A 20,165-nucleotide genomic window follows, 5' to 3' on the forward strand; every position below is an offset into this window, starting at 1 on the left:
CATTGTACCTGGTGGTGAGTTCTCTGCATTCTGCATCCTCCACTACTCAGCTCCTTGGTCCACTGGTCCTCACAGAATCTGAACACTGGAGAGGAGGTGGAGAGGAAGCCCTCCACTGTTGACTCTGTGGTGTGCAAGACTCGTTCAAGGTAACCTTAGCCTCTCCCATTAGCCACCCCAATGTCATATTGGACATTTCACTATAAAGAGGGTCTACAACCTCCCCCAGGTTTCAGTTAAACTTTTACTTGTACACTCCTAGTTTCAAGATCTCACCTAATGGTGACAGGATGGAGAAGTAAAAGTGTTCTGCCAAATTTCTTGATATTCTTCCCCTTCAGTGATCTTCCCCAGTACAGGGGAGATTTGCTCATTCCTATGTTGTGGGAATTTCCCATGTGTTCTGTCCTTTGTTCCTCTCTATTTTGTTCTAGTCCAAGATCCCCACATTGAGTTCTAACTTGTAAGAATACCATAATATACATCTCCTCCTTTTTTCTACCTCAAAAAAGCATGGTTTTTGCAAACAAAAGGTGCTTGCTTGGAGACTACCATCTTGCTATACATGTTTGAAAGATCAAAGCCAAATGGTGACTCTATTGTTTATTCTCATCTGGGTCGATCCTGTGCAAGAAGCAATGAATGCTATTGATTTAATGAGTTGGGGGAATCAAGGAACAAGTAGGAACTTGGCATTACCAGGAATCTAGACACATTATTTTAGTATTTCTAAAACGTATATCTTGAAATATCCATATCAAATCCAAACATACAGTTCAGAAGAAAAGATTTCCATAAAAGTATATTTTACTTGGGTCATTCTTAAGAGTTTCAATATCATTAACAAATTATCCTTTTTTGGCACAACCTTTCCATTGCTGTTGAGAAAATAAGACAGAAATAAAGATCATAGAGTCTTTCTCCCTAAATCTACTGATCTAAAACAGAATTTTCCATTCTTAATGTGTGGAGAAATTACTATAATAAAGAATGGTTTCTAATAGTAGAAGTGTATCTCTTTAAACCCATGACCAAAATATCACATATTTAATGTTCAAAAAGATGATAGTCTAAAGGTATAATATTTAAGCCATTTAAAGTCAGATCTATTCCCAAAGGCATCCTAAACAGCAATTTACATTGAGGTTGTTGTAATCTTTCCTCTCTAGGGGGAATAACAAGTCAAACTAAGAAGTCTCTAGTCAAAGTAAATAATAAAAGCCACCACTGATTGAGCACCTATTATGTACCAAGAATTGTTCTAAGGGCATTGGAGGTATGATTTCATTCAATCTTCACTGCAGTCTTTCAAGGTAAGTATAGGAAATGAAGGCACAGAAAGGCTAAGCTGCTTTCTCAACATCACTCCACGCATTAGTACAGTCAGAATTTGAACCCAGGCAAACTCATCCTGTTGTACTTATATCTATCCACTATGCTGTACTAGCTCATAGGTAAAGGAAATGCAAGGGCACTGAGTTTAAAATGTAAAAAGAAAGAAACTAGGCACAAAAGCCCCTGCTATCTTTGTAAGGACAAAAGAATGGACCGAGATTCCATATTTAGAGTTGGCATGCGTAATAATTCCCAGAACCATATGTTTCTAATGACCGGATCATTGGGTCTTTCATTTCTGATCATTTGACATTTTTAAGCATGAATCATCTAATGAAAAAATTACAGGGTTTCTTTTGAACACACTGTTTATTTGTCACCAAGAGATCTCAGATATACTTTAAACAAATTTCTTCTATAAAGGAAAGACTACATACCCTCATGAATGGCATAATCCAAAAATAGAAATTATTTAAAACAGCTCTAACACCTTTTCTAAATTTCCTACATTGTGAAATGACAGCAGTGTCTCCCTTTCAACACTGCCTTCTAGTCAATGTAAAAAGAAATAAACCATCCCCACATGCTCATATTTGGTGTTTACTTTTCCATCAGTCATCTAAAATGGGACACAGGAAAAGGGATGTGTCGTCTCTGTTAGAAAGAGAAGAAAAGTGAGGGGAAAAAATCTAATGCAACAAGAGGGTTGCCAGATTTGGAACTGATTGAAAGAGTTTTGTGTCACCAAACATTTTTCAAAGACCTATCAATCTGCAACTCTTTTTATAAACCAACCTGTAATGAGTGGTGTTTCCACACATTTTCTTCACACAGTTGCTTCTGAGTTTGGCAGTGCCTTTGATTTGAAAAAGAATTTCAAACTTTAGATGATCACACAGAACCCTTTTGGCATCATGGAAAAGAATATTTAGATCATAAAGACTTAAAGGAATGTAAGCTAGAGTTCCAAGTAGTTTAAACTTTCATTACAAAGATACTGAAAGCCACATTGCTGTGCTTACAATAAGTATGTTTATAAGCAATGCCATTTGTAACTCTAATTAAATGAGAACTGAAAAAAAAAGTAAGAAAGAAAACTACGCTTAAAAAATTAATATTAAGTGAAAAATTCTACCGTATATCAAATAGCAAGATAGACCCGAACATCATCATAATGTTTTTATTCACATCTTCTGGCATCAAGGGAAAACCACCTTGGAAAAACCAACAAATCCTTAATATAACAGAAAAGTGCCAGCACTAACAGTGGTATACTTAGTACTCTGGGAAAATTCAAAGAAAGTAGAGTAATGAAATTTGTCACCTGCTGACTGGTTTCTGCTGCTTCCAAAAACAAAGAGCACAGCAGACTAGGTTCAAAATGTACAGACAGAAGAGCAGATTCTTAACTGTAAAGTGATTGACTTCATTATAAACAAAAATTTTCTCCCATCCAATCTCTCCCAAACCACTGGTTCTCAACGTTTGATCCCTAAACAGCAGCATCAATGTCATTGGGGAACTTTTAGAGATATACATTCTCAGGCCCTAACCAAGACAAACTGGGTAAGAAACTCTGAGAGTGAGGCCCAATAATCTGTTTTAATAAACCCTAAAGATTATTTTAATGCATACTAAAGTATGAAGTACGTTGCCTTAAATGTCACAACATGATCAATAACAAGTAGAGAAGTCCTTGAAACTGTGAATCCTGATGGTGAAAACAGTTAACAGCTATTGAGTGCTAACTAAGCAAAGCATTCTTCACGGCATATTACTTATATTCTCCTACTTAATCCTTATGGCAACTCTGTATGTACCAAGTCAATGCAACTCTTTAGTTTGACAGGGCACAATGAAAAGAAATAACAAAGAAAAAACAATGTTATTATGAAAAGAGTGAGTTTCCTGAATGCACATCTATCAACAGCAACAGAGGCAAAAACCCTAGGAGGCCTCAAAAGAGGATTTTTGCATACCTTCGAAGCAACTTTTAACAGTAAAAATCTTCATAAAACTTCTCCTGAAAGACTGACAGGTAACAGTCTAGTATATTCATGAGTCAACTTCTGAATTGGTTCCATTCTTGGGAGCTGGACTGAGTCCAGTGAGGCAGAGGCACTTAATAGCCCTGGAGACAGGACGGATGGCAGATAGTGCAGCCAGATTGTCCCCAAGTCTGACCAGCACATAACGCAAACACCGTCTTCTGCGTCTCTGCTCCCTTATGTAATTAACGGATATTCTTGATGTCAGTGCACAGAAAGCATAAAGGAGTTCAAGATATAAAACATGATTGTGTCTAAGTATTTAAATGACAGCTAAACCAGAAAATCAGTATCAAGCACTTCTTTTTGATCCCTTTATTTAGTTCTATAACTCTATCACCTTTTTTTCAGTAATCCTGGCTTAAAACCTTTATGCTTGTTAAGTATTCGTATTTTCTCTCTCTCTCATCCAAGAAATTACCAGATCCTAAAGTTATTATGTTCAGATTCTTCTAAATGTCACTTTCTTTCCATTCCAACTTCCTTCACACTATCTCAGGCCCTCACCATCTCATCCTAGATCACTGAACAATCTCTTAATCCTTTTCCTTTATACTTCTCATGACACCACTGTCAAATATAGACACTTTCCCCACAATGCTTTCTTGCACAAAACCCATCAATACTTCATTACTGACAGGGTCCAAACTCCTAAGACATAAATATAAACATCTTCACAGCTTGGCTACAACTTTATCTCTGGCTCTTTCCTTATGTGAACTCTACACTCCAATCACAGTTCTATATTCACTATCTTAAAAACATGTCACGAATGTTCGTTCCAGTAACTCTTCTTCATCCTTCTCCGAATCTTTGGACAAACAGTGATTGATGCAAAATGCCAACGTGAGAATAGGCATTAAAGCAGAGAATAAATTAAAGCTTGCTTACTCTCCAGGATTTAATTATAGATCAGTGCCTCTAATTTCATTATTCTGTTATATTGAATTTACAACTGTTAGGACAAAATAATGAAAGTTTAACAGTTTAACAAAGGTCTTTGCTTAACCTATATAGAAGCATTTGAATTAAATATTGAGCTAGTGCTATTCCAGAAGCCAAACATAAACATATTTATGAAGGAAAAAGGCTTCTGCCCCAGAGGCTCACATTGTAGGGGTGAAGTAGACATGCCCCTCCACTCTCTACCACATCATCACCTTGGTCACCCTTCCTGGGACACAGCCACAAATCACTGCTGAAAGAATAGGAATTCTTCTTTGTATTTATGAAACAACCCTCCAACTACCAAAGCTTCCCAACTGAATCCTTCAAATGTAACTATTAAAAAACTACGGAAGCCAATAATGTGACAATATCCTACAAATAGAACTAATCCCATAGAAATCTGAACTATCCCTTAGAATTTCTGAAAGAAACAAAGAAATTTTAAGAGAATTATTATTATTATAATCAATAAAACTGAAGAAATACAGCATTCCCTTAAAAACAATGTTCAGAAAAAAGCAAAGAAGAAGAAGAGGAGGAAGAACAGAAAGAACTGGACGGAGAAAAATAATTAGCATTTCTGGAAATTAAAAGCATTGTGGTCAAATGTTTTTAAAAATAAATACATGAGCGAATTAGCAAGATGGATATGAATAAAGATTCAATTAATGATTTGGAAGATCATAAGAAATCACTTAGGACTAAAAGTAGGTCCTAGCAAACACAACATGTCCTAGCAAAAAGACATTAGAAATATAGCATATTTAAAAAACAGGCATTCTTTGCCAACAATCTGATGTCCAGCAAAAAATCTGGAAAATTATTAAAATAAATATGAGTTTACTAAGCCAGTTGGAAACAATGTCAACACATAAAATCAGTAGCTACCAATCACAAATTAGAAAATTAAACTCTTAAATATCTCATTTGGAAAACAAATAATACTCATAAACTAAGAACAAGGGTAAAGTAAATGTGCAAAACATATTTTTTAACTGCCAACCTAACCATGGACATAAGAAGACTTAAATCCTAGAGAAATACCATGCTACTATCATAAGATTCAATATTATGAAATTATAAATTTGCCCCCAAATTAGTCTATGAATTAGATGAAATCCTCTCATTTAATTCTAAAATCTACATATAATAGATCCATGAAATCAGCAAGAACATTTGTTTTAAAAGAAAAAAAATTGAGAGAAAATTTGGCCTACTACTGTACTATGTAGCCACAATAGTTAAAAACTAGCAAGAAATTAATCCAGGAATATATAGACTAGTCAGTAAACAGATTAAAAAGTCCAGCAAACAATCCATGCATACATGGGATTTATCTTGATAATGATTTTCTCCTTTACTAGGATTCTCAGAGCTCCTTTTCAACTAGGCCATAAGCCAAGGAATGTGGGCAGTTTTTAGAAGCTGGAAAAGGCAAAGAAGTAGATCCTCCCCTAGAACCTTCAATGGGACCTTAACATTGTCAACACCATGATTTTAGCCCAGTGAGACCTATTTTAGACTTTAGATATCCAGAACTAGAATAAATTTGTGTTAGTTTAAGGCACTGTGTGGAAGTTTTTTCTAGCAATCATAGAAAACTAATACAATCACACACTCATCCGGTTATAAAAATACTAAGATATCCTCTGCTTTTGACATCACAGTCTCCTCCATGGAGAAAACAGGTACATTTGTATATCAAAATTCTTAAGATAGATATTAAATGTCAAGCCATAAGACTTTCTAATTATTTGAATTATACATAATTTCATTATATCTGCTGAGAGTCTGACTTCATAAATCTTTAGATATCATAAATGCCTGCATGTTAGATAAAATTTATTTGGGGGATTTTGATATAAGAAATAATAATACCCACTAATATCCAATAATATCATATAAGAAAGAATAATATCCACCAATATTATTGGTTGAAAGGGACTTACCTCTTTCCCTAAATATCTCAGTCTTTGCTATAAGGACTTTCTTCATGACTTTCTTAATTCCATTGACACTATTGTAAAATTATTTGCTAATAAAATAGGAATCAAAAGGGATAATCACTTACTATATTTTGTCAGCTTCATTCAATAATCTGGCAAACATTAATTACATATTGTTAAGCTTTTATGTATAAAATGTATTTTTGTAACAGACTGAATTCTAAAATTTTTAGAAAGTTAGCAAAATGTTTGTCAGTTGAAATTTCTTAAGAGCCTCACCTATAATAGCAGTGTAAAAACTTCAACAAGAGAGGTCAACAATGACTTGTCAATATGCACATGGGACAAACATTTTGTATTACATCTGCAATTTGTGGGTTATTCGTATAGCAACTGCAAACAGGTCTACTCAACTGTTAAAACTAAGAGGAAAAAGAAGAACTCAGTCTAGTTACTGCCTGGATGGAAAATCTAAAATATTTATGAGATGTTTTCCTTTGTTGTACATTACATATTTCCCACAGAAGTTTTTCTCCAAATTAACATTTTTTTCTTGCACATTCAGTATCAGGATGGGTTGAAGGAGGAGACAGAAATCACACCATTTCTCCTTTCAGGGATAGTGTGATAGAAAGATTAATTTAGTAAAAACATTAAGTTGTTAACTAGGTAACTGTATGGATAAAAAGAGAACTCTAAGATATAACAATGGTAGCAACTAGTTTAAGTAGTTATCACCCCTGTGGCAGGTTATTAAACAATGGAAAACATTAAAATTAATAACTTAGAAACTTAGAGAAAGGGCTTTTGAAGTTAAAACTCAGACCTCTCTAAGGAGGACAGGCTGCCCAGTTAGAGTTGGTTTCTCTGAGACAGTACATTTTAAAATTAATTTGCAAGTGTTAGAGAAACTACAAGTTTGAATTAGCTGCTGGTACATGAAAGAACTGCTGCTGCCAAAGTAAACAAGTGTTACTAGGGTGATGACTATTAGAACCATAGACAAAATGAAGTCCATGAGCAGAAAGCAGAAAAACAGAAAAGGGAAAGTCTTTTCATCCTCTTCCTACCTTGCCAATTACCTCTAATGTCTCTTCTGTGTAAAATTCAAACAGGAAGTCAGGTTGCAAAGCAGAAATGTCGTTTATAGAATTCCAGGTCCAACATCACAAAACAGAATATAGAAGGGTAAATATCCTGCTGAGAAACAACTTAGTAGTTGATATAGCTTTGGTGAACTCACATCCAAATATATTCTTTCATACAATAATACCACCACCAATCTCTGTTTCCACTTAACAAAGATGCAACTATTATTAGTGCAAATGCAGACACTATCTCTTCGAAGCGAGTAGACACGAAATCCCAACAATCATAGTATTCATTCCTATACTACATTATTCCCCAATTTCAAACACAGTCTCATTTGAATTTTCTTACCTAGCATTACATGAAAAATTAATCTCTAAAAAAACTAAAATAAGAAAAAAAAAGAAGAGATATAAAAGAATAAAATATGCACAGCTGCTACAGTCTTTATTTATGCAACTGTTCATGAGGCTGTCACTACTGTTTATAACTTCCTTCTTTCACTATTCCCTGTTTCTCCTAACATCAGCCAAGACTTCACTGGTCAGTAACCTATGCCTTCTTTCTTGAAATGTCTGAATTCTCACTACTATTTAAATGGAAGTACCAAGAGACTTCCAAGAGAATGCCCTACCTCCCTTGCGTAGCCCAATTTTCCATTGGGAAAGGAAAATTACAATCATGTCGGAAGGTGAAGGCAGAGCCAGCACTTCACATGGCTGGAGCAGGAGCAAGAAAGATAGGCAGGGAAAGTACTGTACTACACACTTAAAAAAAATAAAACAAAAAACACATCTTCTGAGAACTCACTCACTATCACGAGAACAGCACCACAAGGGGATGGCACTAAACCATTAATGTGAATCTGCCCCCATGAGCCAATCACCTCCCACCAGGCCCCATTTCCAACACTGGGGATTCAAACTGAACATGAGGTTTAGGTGGGGACACAGATCCAAACCATATCACTGACATTATCTAGTTTTCCTTTTATCATATTTCCTATAATCTGGTGTTTTCATCTGTATTCCCCAGTGTATGAGAATTACAGGTATTTTAAATCCTTTAACTACGCTTGCAATAAAATTATTTACTAGTTTTGAGTTGAAATGTTATTTTAGAAACAATATTAGAAAGTATACCTGACACTCTGAAAGACAAATACAAGAAAATGTGTCCCCTTTAAACATTTCCATTCTTTGTTCTGCCACCTAAATTGCAGCAATAAACACGTCCTTCACTCTATAGAGCTACATGGATGTGTTGCCAATTTTTTTTTTTTTAATTGAAATGCTTATTCAAGTCATTTTACCTGGGTCAGTTGTGTCCATGAGCCGAAGTATAACACAAGTGAGAGAACAGAGTGGCAAATCTCTCACCTCGAATGTCGTTTGTCAAGGCCAAGAATTTGTACTTTTCTTCCTCCTATTGTAGCAAATGCCATGAAAGAGTGCTAATTGTACAGAGTGCTACAACCTGGGTTGTAGCATTCTGTGGGCTCCTCTGAAGGTAGAAGTTTCCCTTAAAATATAATAACTAATACATTAACGAAGTTCTTTTATGTCCATTATTTCACTAGATGTTAAGATAGCCTTGGGAGATAGATGTTTGCACTACTTCATAAACCATGAAGCTGAGCTTCACAGGGGCAGACTTTCTCTAGATTACAGTACTAAAAGCCAGATTTTCTGACCGAAACTCTTAGAAAACCAAAAAAACCCCTCCAAAGTTTAATAGACACTAGAATTTATTTAACCTGTCCCATCTTTAGCTTTTCTAATTATATTCAATGCTACTTGTTGAAAAATTATCAAAATTCTAGTATTGTAAGGATACCATGTGTCCTTTTAGTGTTTTGTTTTTATTCCATATGTCTTAAGAAACTTGGTATTAGTATATCCTAAATATGAATTGATTGTCAACTCTTTTTTTTTTTTTTTTCTGAGTAAATATGTTAACTAGATGAGCATTTATTTACATTTTAGAACAAAGTCTCCAGAAAGGTATAAAGTTTATTAACATCTTCAAAAAAAAAGATGGGCCGGGCATGGTGGGTCACGCCTGTGATCTCAGCACTTTGGGAGGCCAAGGCGGGTGGATCACTTGAGGTCAGGAGTTTGAGACCAGCCTGGCCAACACGGTGAAACCCCATCTCACTAAAAATACAAAAAAATTAGCCAGGCATGGTATCACACACCTATAGTCCCAGCTACTCAGGAGGCTGAGGCAGGAGAATTGCTTGAACCTGGGAGGCGGAGGTTGCAGTGAACCAAGATCGTGCCGCGCACTCCAGCCTGGGCAACAAGCAAAACTCCATCTCAAAAAAAAAAAAAAAAAAAAAAAAGATGGAACAGAATACAGCTACTGAATATGATATAGTTCCTTATTTACAAGTTTTACTATAGGAGGGACATTTTAATCAGCATTTCAAATAATCAAAGGAGTAGAATTTTTTTCTAGAAATATCAGTATTTCACTCTCCAGGTATAAGATTAATGAAAACATTAAGTGACTGCACCAGTTAGAAGATAAACTAATACCTTAAAAATATATAAAAAAATGAAGGGGTACTTGCTACTTAAACATGAATTTTCACAAAATTATTCTTGTGACTAATTCAGACAATCTATTTGCTTAGAAAAGTGGGCCAAAAAAAAAAAAAAGAAAGAAAAAAAAGCACATTACATGAATATGCCTTCGTTTAAGTATGTGCTTTCACTGATTTAAAAAGGAAAGTTGAATTATGGTTTCCAGAGCTTTAGGAGTCCATCTTCACTGTAGGTAGCAATCAGGTTCTGATGAGGGTGATGTGCAATACCAATCACATCCTTCTCGTGCACTGTCAAAGTTCTCTCCAGTTTGCCAGTGACCGTACTGAAACAGTAGAGCACAAAGTCCTCCCCTACACAGTAGATCCATTCACCACGGGGAGAGAGGGCACAGCAAACAAAGTCCCCACCTTCTCTTTTACCAGAACTGAAGCTTCTGACAATCTGCCCCTGCATGTTCATGATGACCACTGTGTTTGATCTGTTGCACACCACAAAGTGCTCAGGGTTTTTAGGAAGTAGAATCACACTGTTGACGGTAATATCTGTCCCCGCGGTGCTGCCCAGGGATTTAAAGGTATTTGAACATTCTGTGGTCTTCATATTCCAGATCTTTACTGTGCCATCAGAGGATGCACTAATAATGTAATGTCCATCTTGTGTAAATGTTGCTTCGTTAACAAAGGAGGAATGGCCACGAAATTCCTTCAGTGTTTTCCCAGATTTTAAACCATGAATTCTAATTGTCTGGTCAAAGGAAGCACTAAGGATCTGACTGCTATCCTTAGAGAAGCTTAGACAGGTGACACCCTTACTGTGTGCCCTCTCAAATCTCCTTAAACACTGTCCACTCTGAATCTTCCATACCTTGATTTTTCCATCTTGGGCCCCAGTTGCTAACATTTCTGTATCTCTGCTGAAACACATGCATAGGACAGCATCATCCATCATCATAAAGTTATCCTGGGCCTGGTACTTAAGATCCTTTCTGATTTTTCCAGTAGTAAAGTTCCATACTTCAATGAATCCATCAACAGACCCAGTGACCAAATACTGACCATCTGGAGAAAATCGAGCACACTCCACATGTGACTTCTGACCAAACTTAATATGCCTACTCAGTTGTGTAGGAAATTTTTCTTCTTCCACATCTTTGACAGCTGCTTTGCCTCGAAACAAATCTATGGTCATACCAGGAGGAAGCAATCCTTGATGCTGCTGCCACTTCAGTGCCTGTCCCAGCAATGCCATGAGACGAGATGGAGGCACCACACTGACTTCACCAGCTAAGGCCTGGGCAATTGCTGCTCTTCTCTTTTCTTTGCTACTTCCATCTGGGTATGCCTCACGAGGATCAAAGTAAGACCTGGCCAAAAGGTTCTCTAGATGAATATATCGCTCTGGCTGTGTTTGTTTTAACATGATCATGGGATCCGTCTGTCTCAAAAGTGACCTGGCAGCACCCAATTCACGGAGCTCTATCAATTCCAGAACAACCTGTTCATAGAGGTCAATGAGGGTTTTGTCTGGCAATTTCAGAGACTGGATAGCCTGCAACACAGTATCCCAATGGCCACTGTTAATGTCAGCCACAAAACTCTCAATGCTGTCCACAGTATTCAGAGACACAGTAGTCTCCTCCTGCAAGGTGGCTAACGCCCGATGTAAACTGTTCTCCTTCAAGTACTGCATGATAAGGCGGATCACATCCGAAGATTCGATTTCGATCGACATAGCTGTATTTCTCCGAGAGCAGGCCCCACTTCTTCTTCAAGGCCGGTCGCGCAACACCTGATTGTCAACTCTTAAGTCAGAGTTTTCTTTCTGTCTGTAATAAGTAAAGCCAGTTTCCCATTGTCTATTTCCATAGTCTTTCAAACTTTGAATTTAGAAGCTATCCACCTTCTTTTTAAAATAGTCCAAATTCCAAAGCATAATATGGTATAACAGAACCACATACTATTGGTAACTCTATCATTTACTCAGTATCTGGAATAAATGAGCAGTTGAAATGAGTGCTTCAACAAATTTGGAGTCTGTTGGACACCTTTCTAAATTATCTATTTATTACCTATCTGAATTATCCTAATTCTCCATCAGAGTTTCACACTGAATCTGTCTTTGCAATATAGGTTTCTCCTACTGGAAGGAAAAGTAATTTTCATTAATTACTAACTTAAGATTTCTTTGTTTGTAACTATGAGCTAATGTATCAACAGCTTGTCTTATCTTTTATAAATTGGCCCATTAAAAATATTTATTATACTTTCTATTCTCCTGGGAATTTATTTCAGAGATTTAATTCAGACATATAATGTCAAAATTTTTTCAATCCTTTCTCTTCTTGGCTCTAAGAATTTTCTGTGTCTACTGAACATACAGCATTTTGTGCCATCTCTTATGCAGTGTTGTTTCACTGAATATTTTATTAATTAAAATTACTTATTTAGAAATAATTGCAGACATACAGAAGAGTTGAAAAAATACTACAAAGGGTTCCTATGTACTCTAGCTAGCTTCCCCTAATGCAAGCATCTCACATAACCATGGTACAACTGCCGAAACCAAGAATCTCATATTGGCAAAATTCTATTAACTAAACTAAAGACTTTGAGTCTACCTTGTTTCACTAATGTCCTTATCCTGTACCAGGATCTAACTCAGGGTCACACTTAGAATTTAGTTGCCTTGTCTTCTTCATTCTAGGACAGTTACTCAGTCTTTCCTTGTCATTCATGGAGATGGCATTTGTGACCAGATATTTCATGGAATGCACTTCAATTTGTGTTTGTCCGATGTTCTCTCACTATTAGATTGAGGTTATGGACTTTTGGAGATACTATTGCAAAAGTGGTGTGCCCTTCTTCTGCAAATTATATCCAGGAATACATGATATTGGTGTCTAAGTTACCAAGCACAAAGAGTTAAGGTGCATTTGTTAAATGGAAAACTTTTATAAAGAAAACATATTATATTCCCTTATTCCCTAATTTATTTATTTAAGCATTTATTGTATCATGAATATTTATTTTATTCTTTGAGTTGTCACTCAAAGAATTCTGGTCTATTTATTGTTATTTGGATTATCTTTTGTGAAGTTTGTTCTAACTTTGGCCATTGGGAGTTCTTTTTGGTTAGATCCTATATCTTTTTGACTTTTCTGGCACCACTAGACTTTCAGACATATTTTAGATGGTTTCCTGTACCCGCCCTGGAATCAACCACTACTCCAAAAAGCTCTGATACTTTTAAATAGGAAAAGATGTTTGGAAAGCAAGATCTGGGAGCTAAATAAGTTCCTGACATCTGGTATACAACTGCTTCTAGAACATCATATATATGAATACTAATTAATGCATGCATACATAACTATATTCATTTCTGCATCTAAGTATCTGTTTGCATTTTAAAAACAACACCTGAGTTGACATTGGTTCATTCTATTACTCCCACTTGGTTTATTAACGACATCTTTCTACAACATAAGTAATCTGGCTTTCATTATCTAAAATATATTTGCTTATGTGTTCAAACCTAGTATACAAATAAAATAGTTTCATAATTGTTAGCCCATGCCCATTTGAAAAACAAATTTACCAGTTGGAAGACATTGTTTGGATGTAGTCATCATTGTGCTTGGCCTAAAAGGCTCTCCTCAAAATAACTGGTTTCAAGGCTACTTCAATCAGCTCTTTTCTTCCCTACCCATTTCAGTGGGGTCATTCATTTGTCACATTCTGGATTCCATCTTGGGTTCTCTTGATATCCCGGTTGATTTTTTCTTCATATGTATATACTATTTATACTGTAGGCTTGAATGAATTTTGATAAATGCATAAAGTTCTGCGTGCACCACCACAGTACCATACAGAAGAGTTCAATCTCCCTCCAAATTCTCTTGTGCTACCCTTCTGTAATCACCGCCTACCTCCATTCTCAAGCATCAGCAACCACTATTCTGTTTTCTGACTCTATAGTTTTTCCTTTCAGATAATGGTGTATTAATAGAATTATATAATATGCATCTGTTTGTGGCAGGCTTCTTTCATACAGCAATATAGATTTAAGATCTACCAGGATAGGTAGAAGGGGTGGCAACTTCCAGACAACAGCATGAGGACTTTATGGACCAACTACTCTACAGCAAATCAACCATAGGTGGTGAAAATCATAATTAAAAACAACATGTAACACTTCTATAAATCATCCTCAGAGCATACAGCAAAGAAAGAAATACTTAGAGAAGTAAAATCTGCTAAATTTCAATAAGAACATCAATACTAGGCCCAAATGTCAAACTTAACAGATAAAATCTTCAAAACAGTCATTATAAATATGTTCAGACAACTAAAGGAAACCAATATCCTTTTATGATAAAAACACTCAACAACTCAAAATACAGAGGAACCTTCTAATCCTGATAAAAGGTACCCATGAAAAGAACACAGTAAACTTTATTCTTAATGGTGAAAGATTGAATGCTTTGTTTCTTAAATCAGAAACAAGACAAGGATATTTGCTCTCACCACTGCTATTTAACATTCTACTAGAGGTCCTATCCAGGGAGATCGAGAAAGAAAAATACAATGAAAGAAAAGAGAAAGAAAAGAAAAGAAAAAAAGACAAGAAAAAAAAGGCATCCAGATTGGATAGGAAGATAACGTGATCTTGCGTTTTAAAAATCCGAAGGAATTTACATCAAAAAAAAAAAAAAATGCTACAGGAACTAATAAGTGAGTTTAGCATGATAGAAAGATACAAGATTAACATACAAAATTAATTTAATTTATATGTAACAGCAATTAAAATAAAAAATTCAAAAGTGAAATTAAGAAATAAATTTCATTTACAATAGTATCAAAAAGAAAAAAGTTACTCAGGTATAAATTTAACTAAAGAAGTGAAAGACTTACTAAAAATTGCAAAACATTTTTGGAAGCAATTAAAGAAGACATAAATAAATGGAAAATTATATCACCTTCATCGATCAGAAGACTTAATTAATATTGACAAGACATCAATATGAACTAAAATTGCAGATTCAATACAATTCCTAACAAAATCCCAACTGGATTCTTACAAGAAATTTCCAAGATATTCCTAAAATTCATGTGGAAATGGAAGGGGCCTAGAAAAAACAAAACAATCTTGAAAAAGAAGAACAAAAATTTGAAATGATACTTCTTCATTTCAAAATTTAACAACAGAGCTACAGTAGTCAAGACAGAGTGGTATGGGCAAAAGGATAAATATATAAATTAATGAAACAAAATACACCCTCACATTTATAATGAACTGATTTTCAACAAGGGTCCAGAACAATTCAATGGGGAAAGAGCAGTCTTTGTAATAACTGGTGCTGTGCCAACCGGTTACTCACATGCAAAAGAATGAAATTAGACTCTTACCTCATACCCTATACAAAAAATGACTCAAAATGGACTAGAAACTTGAATGTAAATGGTAAAACCATTAAATTATTAGAATAAAACATATTTCTAAATCTTCATGTCTTCAAATTAGGTAATAGTTTCTTGGATATGATACCAAAAGCACAAGTAATAATGTTTTTAAAAATGGGTAATTAGTGCTTCATCAAAACTAAAAACTTTTGTATGTCAAAGAATACAATCAAGACAATGAAAAGAAAACCTACAGAATGGAAGAGAATATTTTCAAGACATATATTTGATTAGGAACTTTTCCAGATGCTCTCAAGAACTTTTATAACTCAATAATAATAGACAAATAACCAAATTTTTAAAAGGACAAAAGATTTGAATATACTTTTTTTCAAAGCAGACAAAGAGCCAATAATACCTTAAAAGATTTTGAACATCATTGTCATTAGTGTAATGCAAATAAAAACTACAATGAGATACAACTTCATGTACACCAGTATGGGAAGGAAGGAAGGAAGGAAGGAAGGAAGGAAGGAAGGAAGGAAAGAAGGAAGGAAGGAAGGGAGGGAGGGAGGGAGGGAGGGATGAAAAAAATAAAGAAGAGTTGGTAAAGATACGGAGAAATTCATAGCCTCACACATTGCTGGTGGATTTGGAAAATGGCGCCGCCACGTTGGAAAATATTTCAGCCATTGTTTAAAATGTTCAACATAGAGTTATCACATGCCCCTGCAATTCCACTCTTAGGTACATACTCAGAAGACTGGAAAACCATATGCTCATATAAAAGACTACATGAATTTACATAGACATACTATTCATAGCAGCCCAAATTTGGATACAATACAAATGCCTATAACAGATAAATGGCTGAGTAAAATGTGGTATAACCACACAACCGAATATTATTCAGCCATATAAAGGAATGAAGTACTGACACATACTACAACATGGAAGAACACTGAAAACATTGTTCTAAGTCAAAGAAGACACTCATAAAAGTACACGTTTTCAATAATTGTTTATATAAAATGTTCAGAATAGGCAGATTCATAAAAACAAAAAGTCGATTAGGTTACTAGGGATAAGGGGAGGGAAGAAGGGTGTGACTGTCAATGGTGTTCTTTTAACGTTATGAAAATGTCCTGAAATTAGATGGTGGTGATGGTTACACAATTTTGTGAATGTGCTAAAATCCGTGGATTATATACTTTAATAAAAAGGTAATTTTACAGTATGTGAATATCCCAATAAAGCTGTTTTTGTAAAAAGGTCACATAGTGTATGATTCCATTCATATAACATCCTTGAATTGATAAAATTATAAAGCTGGAAGACAAATTAATGATGGCCATGGATCAGGAATGAGGGTGGGTGTGGGTGTGACTCTCAAGGGGTAGCATGAAGGAGATCTTTGAGCTGATGGAACAGCTCCGTGTTTTGATGGTGGTCATGGTTACAAAAATCTACACATGTATTAAAATGACATACAACTCTATATATACACACATTGTAACTATGTCAGATTTCTGTTTTGCTGTTATACTATAATTATATAACATGTAATTACTGAGGGAAACCAAGTGAGGAGTCCACGAGACCTCTCTAACCACCGTCAGGATATTCTGTGAATCAAATTATTTCATATCTAAAAATAAAAACATGTTTTTAAAAATAACTTCCATGGTCGTTAAATCTCATCTTTATCATCAATCATCAATATCCTGATTATTAATTTGGCTCTCCATGAGTTCCTTAATACCTGAAAAGTATGCCCTGACAAATAGATATCACGTGTCGCTGGCTTTGAAGCAAATCTCTCATTGCAAAAACACACCTTGCCTTTTTTTTTTTTTTTTTTGAGACAGAGTTTCGCTCTCGTTGCCCAGGCCGCAGTACAATGGCGCAATCTTGGCTCACTGCAACCTCCACCTCACAGGTTCAAGCCATTCTCCTGCCTCAGCCTCCAAAGTAGCCGAGACTATAGGCATGTGCCACCACACATGGCTAATTTTTTGTATTTTTAATAGAGATGGGATTTCACCATGTTGGTCAGGTTGGTCTCGAACTCCTGACCTCAGGTGATCCACCATCCTTGGCCTCACAAAGTGCTGGGATTATAGGCATGAGCTCCTGTGCCTGGCCTTAGCTTGGAATTTTTGTTAATAAATCTCGCATTTTTCTGTAAAATAATAAGTTAAATTGTGATTCTTTATCCCTGGTGCTTAGCATATTGCCTTGCATAGCTGGCACTCACAAAATATTTGATAATAAATGAAGTCTGAATCTTCAGGTCTCAGAAAACAAACTGAGCTGTGGTGACTCTACATCAGGACTGTGAAGCCCAGCCTAAAGGAAACATCAATGTCAATTTAAGGCATCTTCTTTTCTATGCATAAGTTTCTGAGCCACTGAAAAAAAAAAATAGTCCATATTTAATTGTACTTGTACTAAAGTTTGTATAAAAATACTTCCCTGATGCCGGCTGCGGTGGCTCACACCTATAATCCTAGCACTTTGGGAGGCCAAGGCAGGCGGATCACGAGGTCAGGAGATGGAAACCATCCTGGCTAACACGGTGAAACCCCGCCTCTACTAAAAATACAGAAAAATTACCTGGACGTGGTGGCAGGTTCCTGTAGCCCCAGCTACTCGGGAGGCTGAGGTAGGAGAATGGTGTAAACCCAGGAGACAGAGCTTGCAGTGAGCCGAGATCGCGCCACTGCACTTCAGCCTGGGCAACAGAGCGAGCTCTGTCTCAAAAAAAAACCAAACTTCCCTGAGCTTAAAGATCACACAGTCAGCACTATCTCTAGGAGAATCCCCTAATTTAAATAAGTCCTAATTATAGCTCATAAATATTTTCAGGAGGAAGGTCACTTTTTCAAAGCCATGACATCACTGAGTGCCTGTGTAAGAGGATGGTAGAGTATAAAAAAGCATCTTATCTTACTGTGTTTGCTCCTGTACAAGAGTATCCCTGAAGTTAGGTCCTGGCTTCTACCTACTTTAGTGACAATTTGAGAATAAGTGAAATGGAGCTCTCAGGAAATAGGAACTGAATCTTATCCCAGAAAAGCTCTTTAAAACAAATTTTATGATCCCAAATGGCCAAAAACAGAGCTTAGAGCAGGTTACCTTAGCCCAGTTGTAGTTCAGTATAGTTCCCCAAAATGCCCACACACATCCATACACTGAAGTAGCTGATTTCTGGCAACCTGAAGCACAGTATAGCTTTTACAGTGCTCATTCATTGGTCATCCATACCTTGATTATTATCAGAATTTGAGTTTATCTGAAGCTGAGGCCCAGAGTTCTGACTAACAGGGTATAAAATAAAGGTTGATCAGTTATGGTGGACAAGATCCCAAAAAAATCACACGATGTATGATTTTTGGTAGGTTGTGTTAAATGTGGCTTGGACCTGAAGACTTCTTCTAAACTAAAGCTCTACCATGGGACTGATCTCCCCTACATTTGTCAACTGTAGATGTACACAGGCGTATCTACATCCCGGATCATGTTGGGCTCCATTGCCCAGAAGGATATTGGTACTCAGGATCAGCAGAATCCTCCCCTGCTGGTATAAGCCCATCTGCTCCACTTCCAGTAGCTGGCATCATAGTATATGGTGCTACAATTTGAATATAGATCAAACTCCCCAACATGGCATACAGGCATTCCCAAACTGACTCTTATATTCCCCATTTTCATCTCACCATCTCTCATGTGCACTCTATGCTCTGGCCATGCACACTACCTGAGTTTCTCATATTTCCGCAGCAGTTTCACACTTACCATTTATATGCCAGTTATTACTTCTGCCTGAAGTACCTACCCCTTCACCACATTTTCCAGCAAACATCTTACCATCTTAAAAAAATTAAAAAATTCCTTCATTTTAAAGTTATTTATGCCTGTACTATCTAACTGGTATATTAAATAAATGAAGCATAAATCATTGAACTAAATAAATATTTACAGAAAACTGAGGCATATAGAAGTTGAGTAATGCCCAAAGTCACCCACTGAGTAAGTGACAGAGCCCAAAGAAAAAGCCAGGTCTGTCTAACTGTGAAAAACATGTACACAGCCACAGCACTCTATGTAAAATATTCTATGGTTCTAGAATGGAATCCTTGTAGAATCTTTTAAAAATTCAGATATCCATAACTCCATCTTAAACTTATGTTTCCTCTTGCTGGAGCTCTGTGATCTGTGTATTTCCCCAGGTGACTCTGAGGCACAATGTATTTGAGAACCACCACCTCATGATATAGAAGGTCTTAGAACAACTATTGACACTTCAGTGTACCACTAGGAATTGGATAGCATCTGAAACCAATTTTGGTGATATACCATTTTTCAAAAAAGTTAAATGAGACATGTCTATTTTGCAAAACTGAGAATCTGTAGAGAAGTACTTCCAGGAGTAACTGCATTCTGGTAACATTTAATTACATTTTGTAAATTAGCAAAAATCTGTTTTGTAAAGAAAAATGAATTTAAATTATCTTTCATTTAAATTCTTGACAAGGGATCAACTACAATTGTGTGGAGAATAGATTTGATTTGAACATTTGATTGAGTGTGTAGCTGTCTTAGTGGTCCTCAGGCATCAAAAATAAAATCTCAAGTATGATGAAGAAATATTAATAATATTTCAGGCTTTATACTACTCACTCTTTCATGTTTTTGGAACAACAAAAGGAGGATTATTGTAATCAATAAGTGTGAAATGAGACAAAAATGAAAACCATGGCATACATAGGGCTCCCCCTTTGCCACTATACGCTTTAACATTTTCAAAAAATTCAAGGCTCTTTGTCTTTGCATTTATGTAATGCG

At 35.9% G+C, this 20,165-nt stretch overlaps 2 protein-coding genes across 6 annotated transcripts in view; both read right to left on the reverse strand.

The window, feature by feature from the left end:
* The window catches only part of SUGCT (succinyl-CoA:glutarate-CoA transferase), a 747,336-nt gene that overhangs the window by 336,840 nt on the left and 390,331 nt on the right, over positions 1-20,165 (reverse strand). The gene's annotated exons all lie outside the window — the stretch shown is intronic.
* On the reverse strand, positions 9,359-11,724 carry LOC103226177 (WD40 repeat-containing protein SMU1). Its single transcript, XM_007981541.3, has one exon. It carries the CDS (start codon positions 11,647-11,649, stop codon positions 10,108-10,110), a length of 1,542 nt encoding a protein of 513 aa, XP_007979732.1. The 5' UTR covers positions 11,650-11,724; the 3' UTR covers positions 9,359-10,107.

This window comes from Chlorocebus sabaeus, chromosome 21 (assembly GCF_047675955.1).
Source record: "Chlorocebus sabaeus isolate Y175 chromosome 21, mChlSab1.0.hap1, whole genome shotgun sequence".
NCBI classification, from domain to species: Eukaryota; Metazoa; Chordata; class Mammalia; order Primates; family Cercopithecidae; genus Chlorocebus; species Chlorocebus sabaeus.

What these genes read in the sequence shown, in the direction of transcription:
- LOC103226177 (XM_007981541.3), bottom strand. Translation starts at nt 11,649, where the DNA reads ATGTCGATCGAAATCGAATCTTCGGATGTGATCCGCCTTATCATGCAG.